This window comes from Blennius ocellaris (assembly GCF_963422515.1).
Source record: "Blennius ocellaris genome assembly, chromosome: 18".
In the NCBI taxonomy this organism is placed as follows: Eukaryota; Metazoa; Chordata; class Actinopteri; order Blenniiformes; family Blenniidae; genus Blennius; species Blennius ocellaris.
This window is the reverse complement of record NC_137667.1, coordinates 24,440,747-24,459,797: the sequence shown is the minus strand read 5'-3', so window position 1 is coordinate 24,459,797 and position 19,051 is coordinate 24,440,747. Positions and strand designations below refer to the sequence as shown.

Sequence of the window (19,051 nt, the reverse complement as noted above, 5' to 3'; positions counted from 1 at the left end):
ATAACCAATTCAGTTCTATCAGTCTCATAAAGCTTGAAGGATTTTGGAGTTCTTGACACAGAAGAGGTCGACATTTCATTCACCTTTGTACACATTAATAAAACAGCAAGTATGATTCCCAAAATTATATTTATTAACAATGAAAACAAATAAAACACAGATTCTAACTACCTATATACAGCTTGGTGTGTGTGTGTGTGCGTGCGTGTGTGTGTGTGTGTGTGTAGAGAGAAAAGAGAGAGAGAGAGAGTTGGAGGGAGGGTGTATGTGTGAGACGTGTGACGGAACTACAAAACAAGATGGCGGATCACAAGAAACTACATTCCAAATGGAGGTTTTCAGAGAGCAGGGGGTCTGTCCTGGGTCTCGACTATGTGCTGGGAGAACAATGGAACATGGAAGCTAGTCTATAGCATCTGCTTCCTGTGTGTCTCTGCTAAAGAACCATTTCTAGAATGAGTTGATGTGAATGAGACTTGCTCTGTAAAACGTCAGGAGTCGTCAGATGGTGTTCAGTTACTGTGTGATGTTGTCTTTGATGTGATATGTGTAGGATTGTGAGTTAACAAGTTAGTAAAGCAAAGATTAGCAAGCAGACCCTGTGTCTGTGGCAGAGCTAACAGTGGTTTACAAGTTGATAACGGCTCCTAATATCATTATCAAAAGAACACAATCACTGTAACAGAATCGACACATCTTCATAAAAGTTAAACTGTTATATGCATAGCATCAGGTTTAACTAATCTCGAGTAATGCCCAGTTGTTACCACTTCCTTGAAGGAGTTCGGTTGTTGTCCTTGCTGGAAGGAAGCTGGTGTCTTCTCCTGTAGTTAGCACCTCCTGCTAACTGTGGTTGCTGGTTCTGCAGGCTGAGGAGAAGAAGATGAAGTTGATGTTTCAGGAGTCTTTCTTTGCAGCTCCTGGTTGTCCCTTTGTTCAGACTGAGGAGCTGGTCGCTCAGGTCTGTGATGGTTTTCCTGCTGCTTGAGGAAAACACAAAGAAGTTCTGTGAGGTGTCGTTTCCCTGGTCCGTCCTGGAGAAACTGGTTGGTTTCCCTAGAGAGCAGAGTCTGGGCGCTGGTCTCTGGATCAGGGGACGGTCTGACCCTCGTGGTCGGGTCAGCAGAGTTGAGGAGTGAAGGCCTCTGGTGTTAGCTGTGTGCTAACACTGGATGAGCTGCTCTCCAGCAACTCACCTACTCGGAGTGTAGTCGTGCAAGAGAGCGAGTGGAGGCTGGCTGAAAGCCTTTTGTTCCACGTGTGTTGATTCGGAGGTGTCAAAGCCTGAGAGCTTCAACCAATCAGTGACTGGCTGACTGGCTGATTGCATGGGGGAAGAGTCTTGTGAGCAGAAAGGGGGGGAGGAAGGTCCTGCTGAAGCCCCCCCTCCCCCACTGGGTGTCATGTCATGACTGCGTATCATGACAAATGAATATTGTCTTTCCCCAGAAATGAACAAACTTTCTGTGGTCCTGTGAAATCCCAACATCACAAACGCATGATGACTTTTGCCCATATGACATTTGGGGGTGTGGCAGTGGCTCATCACTCCATGAAACAGGAAGTGCAATGTAAATAGCCTGTACATGGTCGGATCGGTCTCAACGTGGACATGCTGCCTCAAAGACCAACCCTCATCACAATTCACATGCTGAGTTTCAGTCTTGACAGCATTTCAGGTCATGACCGAAGCCATTCTGGCGACGGAACAGGAAGTGCAATGTAAATTACCTTAACATTGCTTGATCTGCTTCAAACCTGACACATTGCATCAGAGTCCTGCCCTCCTCACAATGACTTCACAATGACCACCATCAGCCATAGCGCCACCTGCTGGAAACAGGAGTTGTACATGCTCGTTCTCTGGCTAGAACTTCACACGTTACATGAGAGTCTACGTGATCACAGTCAACAGACGGTTACAACTATCAGGCATAGTGCCACACTTGTTGCTATGTGCTGGCTTTAGCTATGTTCATCTGCATATCCAGCAAGTTCTGATGGCACTTTGTGTATTATTGTGATTTTTACCTGTTTACCAGAGTTTTGTATCTGTGTACCAGAGATTTTGTGTCTTCTCTTTCTTTTAGTCTCACTTTATGTGATTGTTGGTGACTTCGTTAGTCCCCACTACCACGTACTTTCATGATACCTATGCAGCTGAGGTCCAAGTGAGCTAAGGTGAGTTGAACTTACGACGTTAGCAGACGGCAGGCTGCTGATTGGCCCGGCGCGTCACAACATAGATGAGTCAGAAGGCGCCTCATTCATCCGATCATTTTTTTAACCAACAAAAATACTCACAAACAGAGAGATGCACAAAACTAAAGCCCGCGGAGCAGCAGCGGTGTGCAGGCATTTCTTGTCTGGTGGCTGAGCAGAGGATTAAGAGGGAGCTTGACGGAGCAACCCTAGTATCGGGAAGTCTTCGAGCCGCAGTGTTTTGGATTAACTGATTTCCCGTTAACTGCTAACCGGCTTCCTCGACCGGTTAAAAACCCGACCAAAATCCATAGCTGTCCTGGAGAATGCTGCCCCCACATAACGACACATAGGAGAAAAAATTAAACAAAAAGAAAAGATGTCCACATTTCTAATGTAGACTGAGATAAAAACAAATCCATATACCATCTTTTCTAATCACTCTTTTTCAAACAAGAAGTGGATCTGAGCTGATTTGTCAGTGATTGGCCACGCTGTGCGTCATGTTGAAAGAGAGCAACATGAGAGCAAAGAGCCACAATCGAGTTTCAGCTGTGAGCCGAGCTGGACCCAGACTGCCACGAAAAAGTGTCAGAAATGTGTGCAGGGAGTTTCTGCTAACTCCTGCCAACATCCATTTATGGAACCAGATTCTGCAGCACTGGATCCCTGTGGTTTTCTGGGCCGGCATCCAGTGCCCAGAGATTCAAGCTGGAGACGCATCAGGACGGTACAGGCTATAGATCAGACACCAGAGGGTTTTAGCTTTGGCTGTTGCTCACGTCAGCTTGTTGTAAAAGAGTTTTCAGGCTTGTTAATCAATGTGACAAATGCATGAACTTGAATCTGCGTGTCGTTAGGGTTGAGTACTGAAATTGGGTTCCAAGTTGGAACCGAATCAAAAATGGCTACTGGGTACCCATAACAAAATATTTTTAACGGGTACCCATCATTTTTATTTCAGTTTATTTCTCAGGGATATCTACTGATTGCAAGCAGCTGTTATATACAGAGTGCACTTTAATTCTTGATGTTTATTTGTTGTTTTGCTGTGACTACAATGCACTTTTGTATTTTAGCACTAATGCAGTTCAGACAGGATTTTACTTTTGTTTACCAGTTTCGTCAAACGTAAAGGAATAAAGTTACTTTTGTTAAATAAACAATTGACCTATTTTTTAATTATTTTGGAATCGGAAGTAGGGAATCGTTAGGAACCAGAATCGATAAGCATCGGATTGATAAAAATCCTAACGATTCCTATACCTCTGTGTCGTTTGATGTGTATGGGAAATGTTTGGAACAAAACGCAGAATTTTTTTCTTAAAGGATTTTATTTGTGGCATGTTAATGTTATTGGCAGATAAATGCAAAACGGACATGCAGTTTAGCTCAGACAATATATCGGATTTCTCCTGCTGCTAATGTGCTGTTAGTTACTGTGGAGCAGGACTCCCAGTCAGCGCACACGCTCTGCTTGTTTAACATGGATGACCTGCTGTCATGTGGGGCATGGTCTTTTAAAAATGGACTGCTGTCACTATCACTTCATGTTGCACACAGTCATATGCGCGCGTGCGTGTATAGCTCTTGTTCTAAACCTACACCATTTGTTTGTACTGCAGCAGTGTACCAGAGACCACCTTCGACCTTCACGGAGACGTCCACAGTGGAGCTGCTTTGCCCACAAGCAAGGTCTCTCTCTCATACACACACACACACACACACACCCTGCATATTTGTACAATATGTGTTTTTATAATCTATGTTGAATCATGTTATTGATGTGGGACATGGAGAAGAAGGTGCAGTTTTCATTTATTGAAGTTTTCATGGTCTCTACATTCAAACCATTCGTTTCTATTGATATTTTTTTAAATCGGTTATTAAAAGAAATCAGGATGTTTAAGGAAATGTAGTCTTTTTGAGCATTTTAGCTTTATATCACATTTGACCTAATTTAGGGATTTTCAGCCATTATTCCTTCAATTATTTTAAAGTTGAATTAATTTAGTCTTTTTTAGCCATTTCTTCTTAATATATTTTAAGACATTTAATCTTTTTAAAGCCATTCTATCTTTAACATTTGTAAGACGTTTTACATTTTAAGACAATTGTATCTTATTTTTGCAGTTTGATACTTTTATCTAATTTATAGTCATCTATTTCTCTCCACATATCAAACGGATAAATCTGCTTTATTTCTGGTCCTTCCACGTTAAACGAAACCCTTAAAAATATACCTATCTATATATCTATCCATATATCTAGCTATATTTTTCAGATTTGTTCTGAGTTAGCTTTCCAATAAAAGTGAATTTGAAAACTCAACCTTTATCAGCTGCAGTGAAATGCATCCTCCAAATTTCACATATTCTAAGTTGCCAATCTACCTGTTTTGTCTCTAACATTTCTTTCTATCCTGGAGCTGTGGGATAACAGTCTGCTTGAAAGGGTTTTGGCCACAAAATGAGAATGGATAAGATAAAAATGTTTATTTGCACATAATTTAGAAAAGTCTACGGAGACCAGAGTGTCGAAAAATATAGTTTCATGTGGTTTTTTGATTAAATTCAGTCCAAATTTAAGATATATCTATATAAAAACTCAGGTTAAGACAAACAATTTACATTTCCAGATGTTTTTGTTGGATCTTCGGTGTTTGTGATGTGTGCAGAGCTCAGGGAAGCTGGAGATGGAGAGAGGGATGGTCAAACCCATGATCAGAGAGCAGCAGGAGAGCAGGTTAGTTTTCACCTCCTTCTCCTCTCCTTCCTCCTCCTTCCTCCTCCTCACCTCCATGTTTTTCTTCCAGGTCTCAGGATGTCTCTGTGGACCGGACAGAGCTGACACTTCCAGCCAGCATCGAGTTCAGAGACAACTGTGAGTATTTCCTCTTGCGTTCCGTAGCTCGAAAATATAGAACCCTCCCGGTTCCCCTTTAGCAAGCTGCCCCATCGTATCTGGCGATCGATACCGAGGTCAAATGAATTTGGGTCAATTAGTGAGTTTTCACACAGCGATTTGCCCCCTGCTGTGCTGCTATTTCCAACCAGTGGATACAATTCAGTGTAGTTTTATACCTCCAATTCATGTTTTTTGATATTTAGTCTGTATTAGAGAGTTCATTCTCTTTCCATGTTTATGACGTATTTATAGATCATTATTTAAATATTACATATATACATAATCGCATAATGATGTAAACTGATACTGTTAACGTGGTGTGCTAAAATGCTAGCTGAATGTCTTAATGTTTAGTGGAGAACAATCCGCTCTCAGCATTAACAATGGGAGAACACGGACATCCGTGTGGACAGGCAACCAAGTTGGATTGTTGTTACAGTGACTGTCAAAATAAATCTACCAAGTCCAGGAGAGTCTGTACTGGGAGTCCTGACACTCACTCACCCACCCATTTAGAAGCTAAACGATAACAAAGTGGGTTTTATTTGGGGAATTGAACTTGTTAACATAAGCATTACAAGTGTTTGACAAAAGAGTCGAACGATCTGGCTTATCATATAGTTAGTCAATGCACATTTTAAGACCATTTTACAGACCTAAAATCTAAATAAATCCTATCATAGTCGTGCCTGATATGAGGTTTATACAAGTTCTTTCATCTTTGGTCTGAAGGTACACTGATTGCCATCGAGTGGTTTTTCATCATTCTAGTTAAGTCTTTTTTGGGGGATACCTTCAGGTTAGGATTTCTGCTTGAAATAAAGTGAAAAAAGACAAACGCCCTCTAATTTTGAGTAGAAATCCCACTTTTAGACATGTTTGTGTTACTTTAAGCACGCCTCGAATGACTTTTAGCCTCAAACATTAGGAAAAACGAGTGGAAAGGCCAAACCAAACCTCTAAAGCGTTCATCTCCAGGCAAAGTTTACACCCTTATTTGTCAAAATATTCTGTCCAGCTGCTTCTTAATGTCCTCATTATTCCCACATGGGCCAGTCTGTTAACCTCAGACATTTTCTTGTGGTACATTCTTCTCAATAATGGTGTAATCAAAGGAAAATATTGTGTCTGTCTCGTGTCGGACCGACTGGACTAAAAGTCAGTTGGGTCGAATCATGTTAACTCTTGGCATTTCGTTTTCTGGGGTATCTCATGTTATTCAGAACTGTGCTGGTAAGGTTTGGATGATTAAGTGCGAGAGCGCATTAAAATGTTATGTTTTTCAGAAGTTTCCCTCAGTCATTGTGACACACTTCTGTTTATTGACTTTCCTTGTGCTCAGGGGCGTCGAGCCTTTCTCCCAGCACCGAGTGGAGTACGCTGTATATTTGGCAAAATGTGAAAGCATCTGTTTTTCCAGGCCAGGGACACTAGAGGGCTTACTGCCCACAATGCACTGGGAGAAACCGGAAGCCTCAAAGAGGCAGCGAGGGGTTGGGTTCAAACCAATCAATCAATCCAAGAAGCAATCGCTTGAGTGTCATCGTGTTCAAACACGATGACACTCAAGCGATTGCTTCTTGGATTGTTCATGGCGAGGGTGTTCGTGGTGGTGCTGACGAACAGCTGTCCCACATTAGTCAAACAGTTTCTGTAGCAGACTGTTCATTAGTACCAATCCAATGACTTCACCAAAAGAACGAGTCTAAAGACCCAAATATCCTCAATGGAGGAGATGGACAGGGTCTGACCGCATCCATCTGTGTACACAGTCAAAGCCTTTTGTCTAATTTGGTTTGTTTCCAGGGACTATATAAAGCGACGTAACAACTGATGAATGGGGTTTTATGTGATCGGTCACATCCTTTTACAAACACACACCAGTAGTGACATGCCTGCCATGCTGACATGGGGAAAGTGGCTGATTTACTCTAAATCCACTGTATTAGAATTCTTGTCTTTAGAATTTGACAGTCAGAAAGTCAACTTGAGCCCCTCATTGAACCACTTGTTCCTCACTTTAATGAACTTCTTCTGTTAACCCCTCCCCTGCCAGCTGAAGACACCTTCCTCTCAGCCATCATCAACTACACCAACAGCTCCACTGTCCACTTTAAGCTCTCGCCCACATACGTGCTGTACATGGCCTGCCGATACGTGCTGTCGCCCGCCTACCGGCCTGACATGTCGCCCTCGGAGCGGACGCACAAAGTCATCGCCATCGTAAACAAGATGGTGAGCATGATGGAAGGAGTCATCCAGGTGAGTTGCATCACTTCTTTTCTCATTCAGTCTTTGGTTTTTTAAGGGGTATATCTCATGGCTTCACTGCAAACTGCACTATTTGTAGTTGTGTAATTTGTGTATGTGTGTTTTCTCCTGCTTTGGTCTTTTGTTTGTTTTTATGTGAAATGTCTCGCTGTTTTTACAAGACTTCATGTTGATTTGAAAATAGACAAAAACTGGCAGTTTTGTTTGTCATTTAAGGCAACATGAGAACAATTGCTTGTTGTCACTGTTTAAACATATTGGATTGTGGAACAAATTAAAATCTGCCCAGAATCAAGTTTGCATGACTACATTGAAGGTACAGTATGTACAATTTAAGTCATTCTACTTTTGTCCACTGGTGGCAGCAGTGAGTCACTAATATGGAATACCTTTGGCTATTTTTATTTATTTGGACCCGAATACGATTACTTTGGAGTGACCATCTTGTGGTACAAAGTAGTATTACAAGACTGATGGAAGCTAGTTGATGTTGGATGTCACTGCAATTTTGTTAAAGGTATAGTAGAGGATTTTCTTCTTCCGGGTGGATCATCAAAATAACTGGTCCTCCCAATTGTCAATCATTGTGGTGATATCTGACGTAAGGCCGTCGTACGTGCTCGTCCCTGCAGCTCACTCCACACGGTTCTCATCATGCCGGTGGCCGACCCCACGCATTATTCTGGGACATTTTTACACAGTTTCACCCCCTCTGGTGCAAATCTTCTTGTAAAGTGAGCTTATGTGAGCGATGCCGACTTGTGACTTGTAAACAGAGCGTGCACGAGGAGAACTGGGCTCGTGCACGTCTCTCGCACGCGTTTTAGTAGGCGTTCCGTCTCGGGAGCAGGTACAGCGTTGCGCATGCGCATTTATTTCAAACGGTGGAGAGGGCGGTTCTTTCCTAAAATTCCTGAAAATCCTCCTGTATATCTTTAACTAACTAAAATATCACTTTTTCTACTATTGTTCAAGGTTTTATTTTCCTGAGTCACATTAATTATCATAGTTCTCAATTCAAAACATAAAAATGGCACCTTTGCTCATCGTTCAGTTTAGACTTTGTTTGTAAACTAATTCTGTGTAATCAGGATATAGGTGCTTTTCTTGGGTTTTAACTTAATCTCAACAATTCTGTCTGTCTGTGTGTTCCGTTACTTTCACCTATAGATTAATTATTACAAATTATTTACTAATTCAACAAAGTAGAATAGTTTGTATGTCAAATATTTCCACCACACATTATTACACATAAAGATGATTTTTATTCAAAAAGTAAGGACTCTGTCGTCGTCCTGTACTGATACTTTGAACTGCTGATCAGTTTTCCCGGTTTGTCGTGGACAAATTTCAACCCAAGCTGTTCTTCAGTCGACATCGTCACTTAATGCTTGTTTATGTTCTCCTGACCTTGCTTCACATTGTAAACCATGACCGTGTGTGTGTCAGAGTATATGTACATGTGTGTGTTACATGGCCGTGTCCATACTGTAGCTGTTGACGTGTTTTCTCTCTGTCCTGTGAACGTCTTCCTCCTCCTCTTCCTCCTCTTCCTTTTCCTTCCATCCAGGAGATTCCTGAAGGGGATCAGGTAGGATAGCACATCAGCACATCCTGATACGGCTGCTAAAGACTTGTCTACCTACCCTTTATCTCTTGCTCTCTTCTTCTCTCTGTGTCACTGCTTCTTCTGAGGTCGGCAATGTGGATAAATTAGCTAGTTTAGCATTTTTTTAAATGACAAAATCCTATAAGCTACTTTTTTTTTTGTTGTTTGTCTGGACATATGTTCAGAAGTTACTGATAAATTATAATATACACATACATACCATCTGTCACTATATGACAACAGAAAGCTGCTACAATACTATAGAAAAACCTCATAGTACTGTATTTCTCAGACTGTCACCCATTTTTTTTTAGCTTTTTTGACTGGTCATATGCCTTGTACAAGAGCTTTGCAGGACTTCCAGTTATGGCGGGCAGCTGAGAAGTCTTGTTAACATCTACTCTGTCGCTAATCCTGAAATTAACATTAGTTAAACAATCCCAACCAATGGAAAAATGTCATAATCATAAAACAGAGATAAAACAAATGTGCCGAGAAGAGCAAACAAAGACTAGCAAAAGGCAACCGAAATACGGGGTAATGAAGAACACATTTCGGAAAGTGATATAGAAGAATTAAACATGGCAGATATAGATGATCCTGGTAACATTAACCCCTCCACTGTCGACATGAAGGCTTTCAAACAGGAAAGTCACTCAAACAGGACTTTCATAATGAAATGGAGGGAGTGCTGGCAGCAATCAGAAGTGTTCAATCTAACATCAAAGAATGCAGCAGCCGCATCGCCGAAGCAGAGCAGCGCATATCCACAGCTGAGAACGTTTTTAACAAGCGACAAGGTGCGGTGGTGGATAAACTGCAGGAAAGGGCGAAACTAGTTTTGATCAACATGGAAGACTTGGAGTGCAGGAGCCAACGGAACAACGTGCACGCATTGGGTTTCCCTGAGCGAGAGAAGGCTCCAAACCCCGATCTTTCATGGAGAAATGGATCGCGGATAACAAACATGTCTCCGCCTGTTCAATGGTGTGTGAATGTGTGTGTGAATGGGTGAATGTGGTGAGCTATGTAAAGCACTTTGCTCACCACAGCAATAAAGCACTAGATAAGTAAAATCCATTTACCATGTTCTGGAGAGAGCACACCGAATAACCAGCTAAAGACCCGACGAGGCTCCCAGAGTGCTCGTTGAGAAGTGCCTGAACTACAAGGACAGAGAGCATCTTCAGAGCCGCTCCAGCAAAATAAGACGGGATGTACAAGGATAACAAAATACGACGGGAGGAAGAAGCTGTGGGACCGGGGAATCCACAAACACCGAGTCATCTTCCCGACCAAGTTGTTTCTGGCCCACGAAGAGCACAGGGCTGTAGTCACCACACTGGAGTAATAGATCAGGGAGCTTGGAGAGACGGTACCTGAAGTCTAGCAGGGAAAACTCATCACAAAGTTTTATTTACTGACGAATGATGTTAAGCCATAAAGTGACTCAAGTGTTTGGCTGGCAGACTGAAATGGCTTATTAACATGTAGCTCTACTAGGCAGTGTAATCACCCCCTTATGTTCAAGTTATGTGAAAATATGTATTGAAGTTAAAGATGGTTAAATAAGAACTGTCGTGCTTTCACATGTAAAGAAAAGGTGTGGATTGAATAAAATGTTAGTAAGCAACAGGAGCAGGAGTTGACAGGATAGAATGGTTCCTCATCACAGAGTGGACACGTTCCAAGTATTAAAAGGAAGAGACACACGTAGGGTGAGGGGGTGGCTCAAGTAGAGTGAGGGGGTGCCCGTGTGTTCAAACCAGGCTAGTTCATTTAGGGGTTAGGTATCTCTCTCTGTTTATTATGGCACCAATTTTATTTGACTTCAAAAACCTTTCTTCCATAGTAATATGAATAAAATGCTGGGCCAAAATGAGCCAGAAAAATAATGGCGGACATTTTAGTTGAATGCATTTCTTGGAATTGTAGAGGTCTACATAAATTTATAAAAGTAAAGCAGGTCATGAACAGGATAAAAGAGCTGAAAGCTAAGATAGTGTTTCTACAAGAAACACACCTAATGTCTAATGAAACAACTATGATTAGACGAAGGTGGCAGGACAGGTTATTTCGGCCTCTTATGCTTATACCTCCAGGGGGGTTAACCACACTCGTACACAAATCTATTCCACTACAGGTTGAAGGAATAACTAAAGATCCCAACAGCAGATTTATATCATACAATGGCGCCTCCTAAACATTCAGCTTACCGGATTTTCTGCCCTATAAGGCGCACCGGATTATAAGGCACACCTACATTGATTGACATAATTTACAACTTTGTTCATATATAAGGCCCACCACATTATAAGGCACATGCAATAGACCAGTGGTCATAACCTTTATAGCTCAAAGCCATTAGGTTACATTTTCCACTGATTCTAACACCCAGAGAGGAGCACACGCTTTATTTTGATAGTCCTACTGGCAGCCTATGCCAGGAGGACACTACACACTAAACCTTCTTCACTGCTGGTTGACAACTTACAACTACCGCTAATAAACTAAACTACATGAACTAAGCAACAAAAACACAACACAACACAATTATTACCGACACCACAAACCAAATAGAACCCCCAATAATTGCATTTAAAACACCACAAACAGCTGCAATGAATTATGGGAGTTTCTATCGGCTGCACTGAGGAGCTCAGGATGTCCCATCATGCCTTGCAGCGACAAATTCATGTTTTGTGTTGTTGGAGGTTATTGTGGGTTGTTGTTGGGCTTGGTGTTGTGTTGATTGTGTTTATGTGTTTTTGTTCCCCAGTTTAGGGAGTAATTATTTCATCTAGTTTATTTTGGTTTGTTAGAATGTTGGTGTGCAACCATGAGTGATGAAGGTGTTGTGTGGAGTGTCGTCCGCTCTGAAGATCGGGTTGCAAAGTTAGAGTTGTCAAAATAAAAGCTTCTGGTTGTTCAGCTGTCTATAGCAGTCTCAAGTAGAACAATCTTCCATATATAAGGCGCACCGGGCTTTAAGGCGCACTGGCAGCTTTAGAGAACATTTGAGGTATTTAGGTGCCTTATAGGGCGGAAAATATGGTAATTTAATAATATATATGTACCAAACAATGACAATCAGAATTTTTTCCTAAAAATGTCATCTCTACCAGGTAAAGATATTATAGCAAGAGATTTTATTTGTGTACTCGATCCAAGAAAGGATAACTTCTGGAGTGGATAGTAAGGCATATCTTTTTTAAATGAATACAACCCTGACCTCAGCTAAAATTAAATGGGAAGCCTTCAAGCTTTTATTACAGATTTGACCTCTAGTAATCTAATAACCTCCATCATAAGAAAAAAATGAAGAGTTTGGGAATCTCAGATTAAAGCACTCGAGATTCGGATTCACCATAAAGGACATGAAAAACAGGATATCTCCAAACAACTATTACGACTCAGAACTCAATACAACGAATTAACAGCCGACAAAGTGGCCGCAAATGTATTAAGGTTTAAACAATCCTATTACAGCCAAGGACAAAAAAGCTTGATAGACTACCCTCATGGCGTATTAAACAACAAACAGAAAGGGCCATCATTAATATTGAAGATGCAAATGGTAAAATTATTGTTGACCCGATGGAAGTTAACACACCTTTTACAATTTTTTACAAGGACCTTTATAAATCGGAACATAATGGAAACACTGATGCGCAAAACGTATTTCTAGAAAAACTTAAAATTCCTAAAAGTTGACAGTGTGAGATGTATTTGGGATGCTATACTAATGGCTGTTTACCTGCTACAATTAGAGAAGCCATGATTGCTCTGCTCTCAAAACCTGGCAAACCTAGCACTAAATGTGAAAACATGTGCCCTATAAGCCTAATATATACAGACATCAAAAGCTGGAGGCTGTATTACCTAATATAGTGGGGGATGACCAAAAGGAAGGCAAGGTTTTCACAATGTAAGACATGTTCTTAACATTCTATATAATCAAAAAGGAGGAAAAGTTACGGCTCTTCTCTCGCTTCACAGGGAGAAGACTTTCGATAGGGTCGAATGGACTTATTTATTTGACGTCATAGCCCAGTTTTGATTTGGGATTATATTTTTTAACTTTAAATTCTATATATATATGTATATATATATATATATATATATAATTTTTTTTTAAATAACTGGTCTTCGGAGTTATATTAAGATTAAGAAGTTACTTGTATATCAATATATACAGTACATACTATCTGACACCACTCGATGTCTTTTTTTTATTTTTTTTATTTTTTTAAAGACATTTTTAAATACATTACAGTCATTCCAATGTGCTTTTATAAAGAAAATAGAAAAGCCCAACATATCCACATGAGCAAGCAGGTGTGTTTGCGACTGTGGAAAAGAAAAACTCCCTCAACAAGGAGAAACCTTTGTAGAAACCAGAGTCAGAGGTGGAGGAATTCTGCGGACCGGTTGGAGTGAGAGGATAGAGGAGAGGAGAGGAGAGGAGAGGAGAGGAGAGGAGAGGAGAGGAGAGGAGAGGAGAGGAGAGGAAAGACAGAGATAGACTTGGTGGGGAGATACAGACCCTTGTTAGTGCTACATACATTTTATTTATTTATTTTTTTTATAATACAACAACTGAGCAACAACAGAGCAAAATCCAAAATAATCGCAACAATGATAACAAAAACAAAAGAACAACAAAAAAAAGAAAAGAAGAAGAAAAAAAACTAAACAAACAAAACAAAACATGATTTTGTTAATTGACAGAACAATGTGTGTGTGTGTGTGGTTTGTCCTCTGGATGTTAATGGAACTGTTGTGGGGGGGCCCGCAGTACGACCCTGGGGGCCGAGGCCACCAGGGCCGGACGCCGCCACTCTGGCACCCAGCAGCCTACCGGACCCAGGGAGGCCCCGACAAACCCCCCCGGAGAGCCACGTCCCAACCCGGAAGGCACCATGCAGAGAGGACCCCCCACAGGCCAGAGGGCGCAAAGCCCCAGGCCCCCACCTGAGCCGCCAAGCCGGGACCGGCCAGTGAAGCACCCCCAGGCCACGTAGGCAGGGAGCCCCCCCGGTGCCAGCCGCCGAGCCCCAGGAAGAGCGAAGGCCCAGCCAGGCCCGGCCGGAGGACAGCCACCCCCCAACCCCCAGCAGCCCCAATGGCACCGCCCCATCCCCTAATCCCAACCCACACACACACCCACACCAAAGCATACGCATACACACACAGACACACATATACACAGACACACGCACATACATTTATTTGGTTGGGAGGGGGGTTAGATGTCATTGTATGACAACAGAATGCAGCTACTCTAAAATGTACTACCACATTTGACCACACAAGCAAAATGTCACCCACGAGCAAAAACTCCACAGCAAAATGTATGTAAACATGATAAGATTTGTATCAGAAAATAGAGCAAGAAAGAGTATGACATGGTAAACTTGTGAGGGATTGGAGAAACTTAGGCCACATCCACACCAGTCAAAACCATCTTTTTTCTGCCCAGCCTTCTCCCAAATAATTCTGTCCACACGTCACTATGAACACGCCATGCCAGGCCTTGAGAGGCACTGTGACGCACCAAACATACCTAAAATGCAGAAGAAGGCTGAGCACATGGACATTTAGAAGGGTAAATGCCTGAGCCTATAAGCACCTTTTTCAGTATTTTGGCTGCTCATGTGAAGTATCCTAAAAAGCCACTTATATATCAAAATATAGCTTTTACTAATACTAAGCTTTGAGCTATTATGTGAAGCAAACCAACAGCAATGAGAAGAATACCTTAAAGAATCATTTTGTCCACCTCGAAGCTCTCCTCTATTAATCTCCTCTTCCTGTCCTTTCTTTCTCTCTCTGTGCTTCTCTTTGTTGTTTTTTTTGTTTTTTTGACCAGCCCATCATTGTTGCTGCTGCTTCTTTTCCTCCGTCCTAACAGAAATGTTTAATGTAAAAAGCCTTAACAGTGCAACCTGCCCACAGCTGGAAAACTAAAGCAACAACAACATCAACCCAACTAATTCATTGAGCTTCCGGGACCTGCCTGGTACTAAAAACCAAAACCAGAGGCCGAACCCAGCCAGCGCTGCTCCTCTTCCTCCTTTTCTCTCACCCTCCTCTTCCTTCCCTTCTTCCATGTCCTCTTTCCTCTTCCTCCTCCTGTTCTTTCTCCCACTCTTTCCCCCTCCTCCTCCTATGCCCCCCTCTTCCTCCTTCCCCTTCTTTGTTCTCCTCTACTCCTCTTCACCCTCCATCTTGCCTTCCTTCTCTCTTCTCCTTTCCCCCCTCTTTTTAATCCCCCCCCCCCCGCTTCATGTCAACTTGTTGAGCCATCTGTGCGTCGTGTCATCTCTTCAGTGTCCCTGTATATTATTTTAGATGCACTCTGCTCATCTCTCGTCTTCTTGGCTGTTGTGAGTGAAGACTTGTTTTTTCTTTTTGTTTGATCAGTGTTGTTTTGTTTTTTGTTAAATAAAGGCGGGGATAGATGAGTGCAGGTGGCGCAGGCCTGGCGCCTTCCTCCCTCTGAGAGTGGTGGGGCCATTAACCACTCAGCTCCTCAGACACAGCCCCGCCAACCTGTTGATGTGAAGAGTCGATGTGTAGCTCATTGTTCACACTGCAAGCTGAAGATGCTTTGTACACATAATTATTGGTTTAACTGAATGAAATAGACCAAGTTTGATACAAAATAATGCAAAACACAGCTCCAATATCATTAAAACAAACATTTTGAGTTTATTAAGAAATGATTTGATTCATTTCCATGTTTTACATTGTATTCATTATTCAAATAAGGCTTTATTCATCCTACAAGGGTAAATTCAGTTTCGTCTGTGATGAAAGCGCTCTTCTCATTGCCCGATAGGCTTAGAGGGAGGGGTGGGTGGGGCATGAGTCTATCCCTGAAGTAACAGCTGCTCTTTCTGGCTGCCACTCAAACAGAAACCCCTCGGTTGTCTCTCACCTTCAGTTTAATTCTCCTCAGTCTCAGTCTGCTCTGCCACACTAACGCGACCCCCCCCCTCTCTCTCTGTGTGGTGTGATCGCTGCCTTACAGAAGCAGAAGAACATCGCGGGAGCACTGGCCTTCTGGATGGCCAACGCCTCTGAACTCCTCAATTTCATCAAGCAGGACCACGACCTCAGCCGCATCTCGCTGGACGCCCAGGACATCCTCGCACATCTGGTCCAGATGGCCTTCAAGTGAGTTATAAAGCAGCAATGCTTCTTTGAATGCTTTTGCCTGTAACAGCATAAAAGTGTTGACTCTAACTGCTAAAGTTGTAAACACCTGCAGAAATTTAACATTTCTGTCTTCCAACACATGACTGCAATTAGTGCTTCATAGTGAGACTTTATTTATATATTGTGGAAGCTGTGGAAGAGGAGACAGAGTTGTCGAGTTGACTTTTCTTTATTGCTTCACACAGCCTGACAGTTCACCTGTCAAACATTTCTCCACTGCATCACCACAAGTTCTCCTTTAACACCTCCCGCATCACCCACACATCACCGACGCTCTATACTGAAAGAGTATAGAGCCCCCCCCCCCCAAGGTGCACCACAAATGCCTTCCTGATCATTCAGAATGGAACTACAAGGTCACTAAAAAAGGGTCCTGTTTGCAAGGCCTCAGCACCGGCCATAACTGCTGCGTTGCACCACCACTGGAGTAGGTGCAGGTACCGACACCCCACTGAAAACTGGACCTGTTTACCCCCATGTCCACCACAAAGTTCTTTGGCCCTATCTCCAGGATGTCAAACGGGACGTCATACAGCGGCTGAAGTGGGGAACAGTGAGCATCATGGCGGATGAACGGATATTCTTTTGTCTCTTTTTTTTATTATTAAAAAAAAACATTTTTAAATACAATACAGTCATTCCTATGTGCTTTTTACAGAGAAAATGGAAAATCCCAACATATCCACATGAGCAAGCAGGTTTATTTGCGACTGTGGAAAGGAAAAACTCCCCCAACAAGGAGAAACTTTGTAGAAACCAGAGTCAGAGGTGGAGGAATTCTGCAGACCGGTTGGAGTGAGAGGATAGAGGAGAGGAGAGGAGAGGAGAGGAGAGGAGAGGAGAGGAAAGACAGAGAGATAGACTGGGTGGGGAGATACATACAATGCCTTTTTTAGTGCTACATACATTTCTTTTTTTTTTTTTTACAGTAATCACACTGATCCAAATATTTTCCAACTGTTATGAGATTAAACCAGCCTGAGCAGTACTATCTAGATGGTAACATGATTTTCTAGCAAGAGTATAAATTAGCAGGTAGGCAAAAAAACAAAAAGCAAAACCACAATGATAAAAAAAAAGCAAAAACAAAACGACACAAAACAAAGAACAAAAACATGATTTTGATAATTGAAAGAACAAAAAAATTATTTTGATAATTGAAAGAACAATAGCAGAAAATAAGAAAAATCAGCAACAAACTCATCAATGAGGAGTGTGAGTGTGAGTGTGTGGTTTGTCCTCTGGGTGTGATTGGAACTGTCGTGGGGGGGCCCGCAGTACCACCCTGAGGCCACCAGGGCCAGACTCTGCCACTCCGGCACCAGGCAACCTCCCGGACCCGGGAAGGCCCCTACAGCTGCCATCAGGTCCTTTGGGACATAGGACTGGAGAGGGCAGTGATGAGCTGGAACCAGGCCGAACATGTGGGCTGGCTGCTTGAAGACTTGCTTCCTGGCTGTAACCAGCCAGGGTTCTGTTGGTTCTAACAGGAACTCTCCGGGGACCCGCAGGGTCTGACCAAATACCAGCTTGGCCGACGACACCTGCAGACCTTGCTTTGGGGCTGAACGCAGACCCACCAAGTCCAGATGCTCAAAGTCGAACCTTCTCTTAGGAATCAACAACTCGGAGCCTTGAATGTCAGGATTCTTCCTGCGGACCAGTCCACGTCCTGCTTGGTCTTCCTGCCCCTCAGTGCTTCATACAGCGGAGAGCAATCAAGTGAGCTACCTGCACAATGAAGCAGTTGTAAAAGTTCACTATGGCCAGGAATTCCTGCAGCGACTTGATGGTTTGTTGGTGTGAAAAGGCAGCAGTCGCTTCCTCCTTAACTAGTAAGGGGACCACTCCACCTGAAGAGACATGGTGGCCCAGAAAGTCAATCTGCGACAGCCCAAACTTACATTCACCCAGGTTCACGATCAGCCCATGCTCATGAAGAGGTGCTCGTCAACCAAGGCGGTGGCCACCAGGATGTCCTCCTCAGAGACAAAAAGGAAAGCAGTCCCCTTAACACTGGATCCATCAACCACTGGAGTGTTTGTGCTGCACCTTTAAGCCCGAACAACATCCTGAGGAACTCGTGGAGATGTAATGTTCTACTCCATGTTTAACAATGGAGGCTTAGAAGGTAGGGACTGTCAGTTTAGGAAACTCTAGGAGCCACTGGTACACATCCCCCGTGGCTAAGATATTGGTGAGGGACATAACTCCTCCCTTTTCCCCAACGTGCCGGAGTAAGAGGAGAACGAGATGGCGTCCACTAGTCAGTGGTTTGCAATGTCCACTAATAGTCTATGAGCACACAGGAAATCAGCTCCCAGGATTGACATGGATAAGCAGCCATCACAAAATCCCATTCAAACTGACCGCCATCAAAACACAGACACGAACCTGGTGCCAAAGGTTTGGATGGGACTCCGGTTAGCAGTATCCAGTGGCGGCCATTTTCCCACTCCTCGCGACATGCATGAAGGAGGCAGGGATGATGCTCCACTGCGATTCAGTATCCACGAGGAAACCGCTCCTAGATAAAGTGTCTTTAACAAATGGCAGCTTATCCGTGTTCCGGCACTTTTAAGTCACACTCCCACTGCATTTTTTGTATCAGGGCGGTTTGTGTCGCCCCAATTAAAAAAATTGTGGATGGTACAGAAAAAACCGCCAACACCAGTTACGATCTTCCCTCACCCCTTCGCAGCCGTTTACTCTCAACTTGCCTGCAATATTTGAATATTTCATCAGTCGTAAACCCTTCTGTTGTTGTTTACATACACCACTTTGTGCATGCTGGTTCTTTTGTTAACTGGGTTTATTGAAATGTTGCCACGCAACACA

The 19,051-nt window shown here is 42.8% G+C and overlaps 1 protein-coding gene across 1 annotated transcript in view; it reads left to right on the top strand.

Moving 5' to 3' along the window:
- LOC308143354 (afadin-like) overlaps positions 1-19,051 on the top strand; it is an 88,426-nt gene that overhangs the window by 21,146 nt on the left and 48,229 nt on the right. Inside the window, 6 exon segments of the mRNA XM_080514104.1 lie at positions 3,828-3,897; positions 4,880-4,947; positions 5,018-5,085; positions 7,166-7,371; positions 8,951-8,971; positions 16,026-16,171. Coding sequence (XP_080370230.1) covers positions 3,828-3,897; positions 4,880-4,947; positions 5,018-5,085; positions 7,166-7,371; positions 8,951-8,971; positions 16,026-16,171 — 579 coding nt within the window.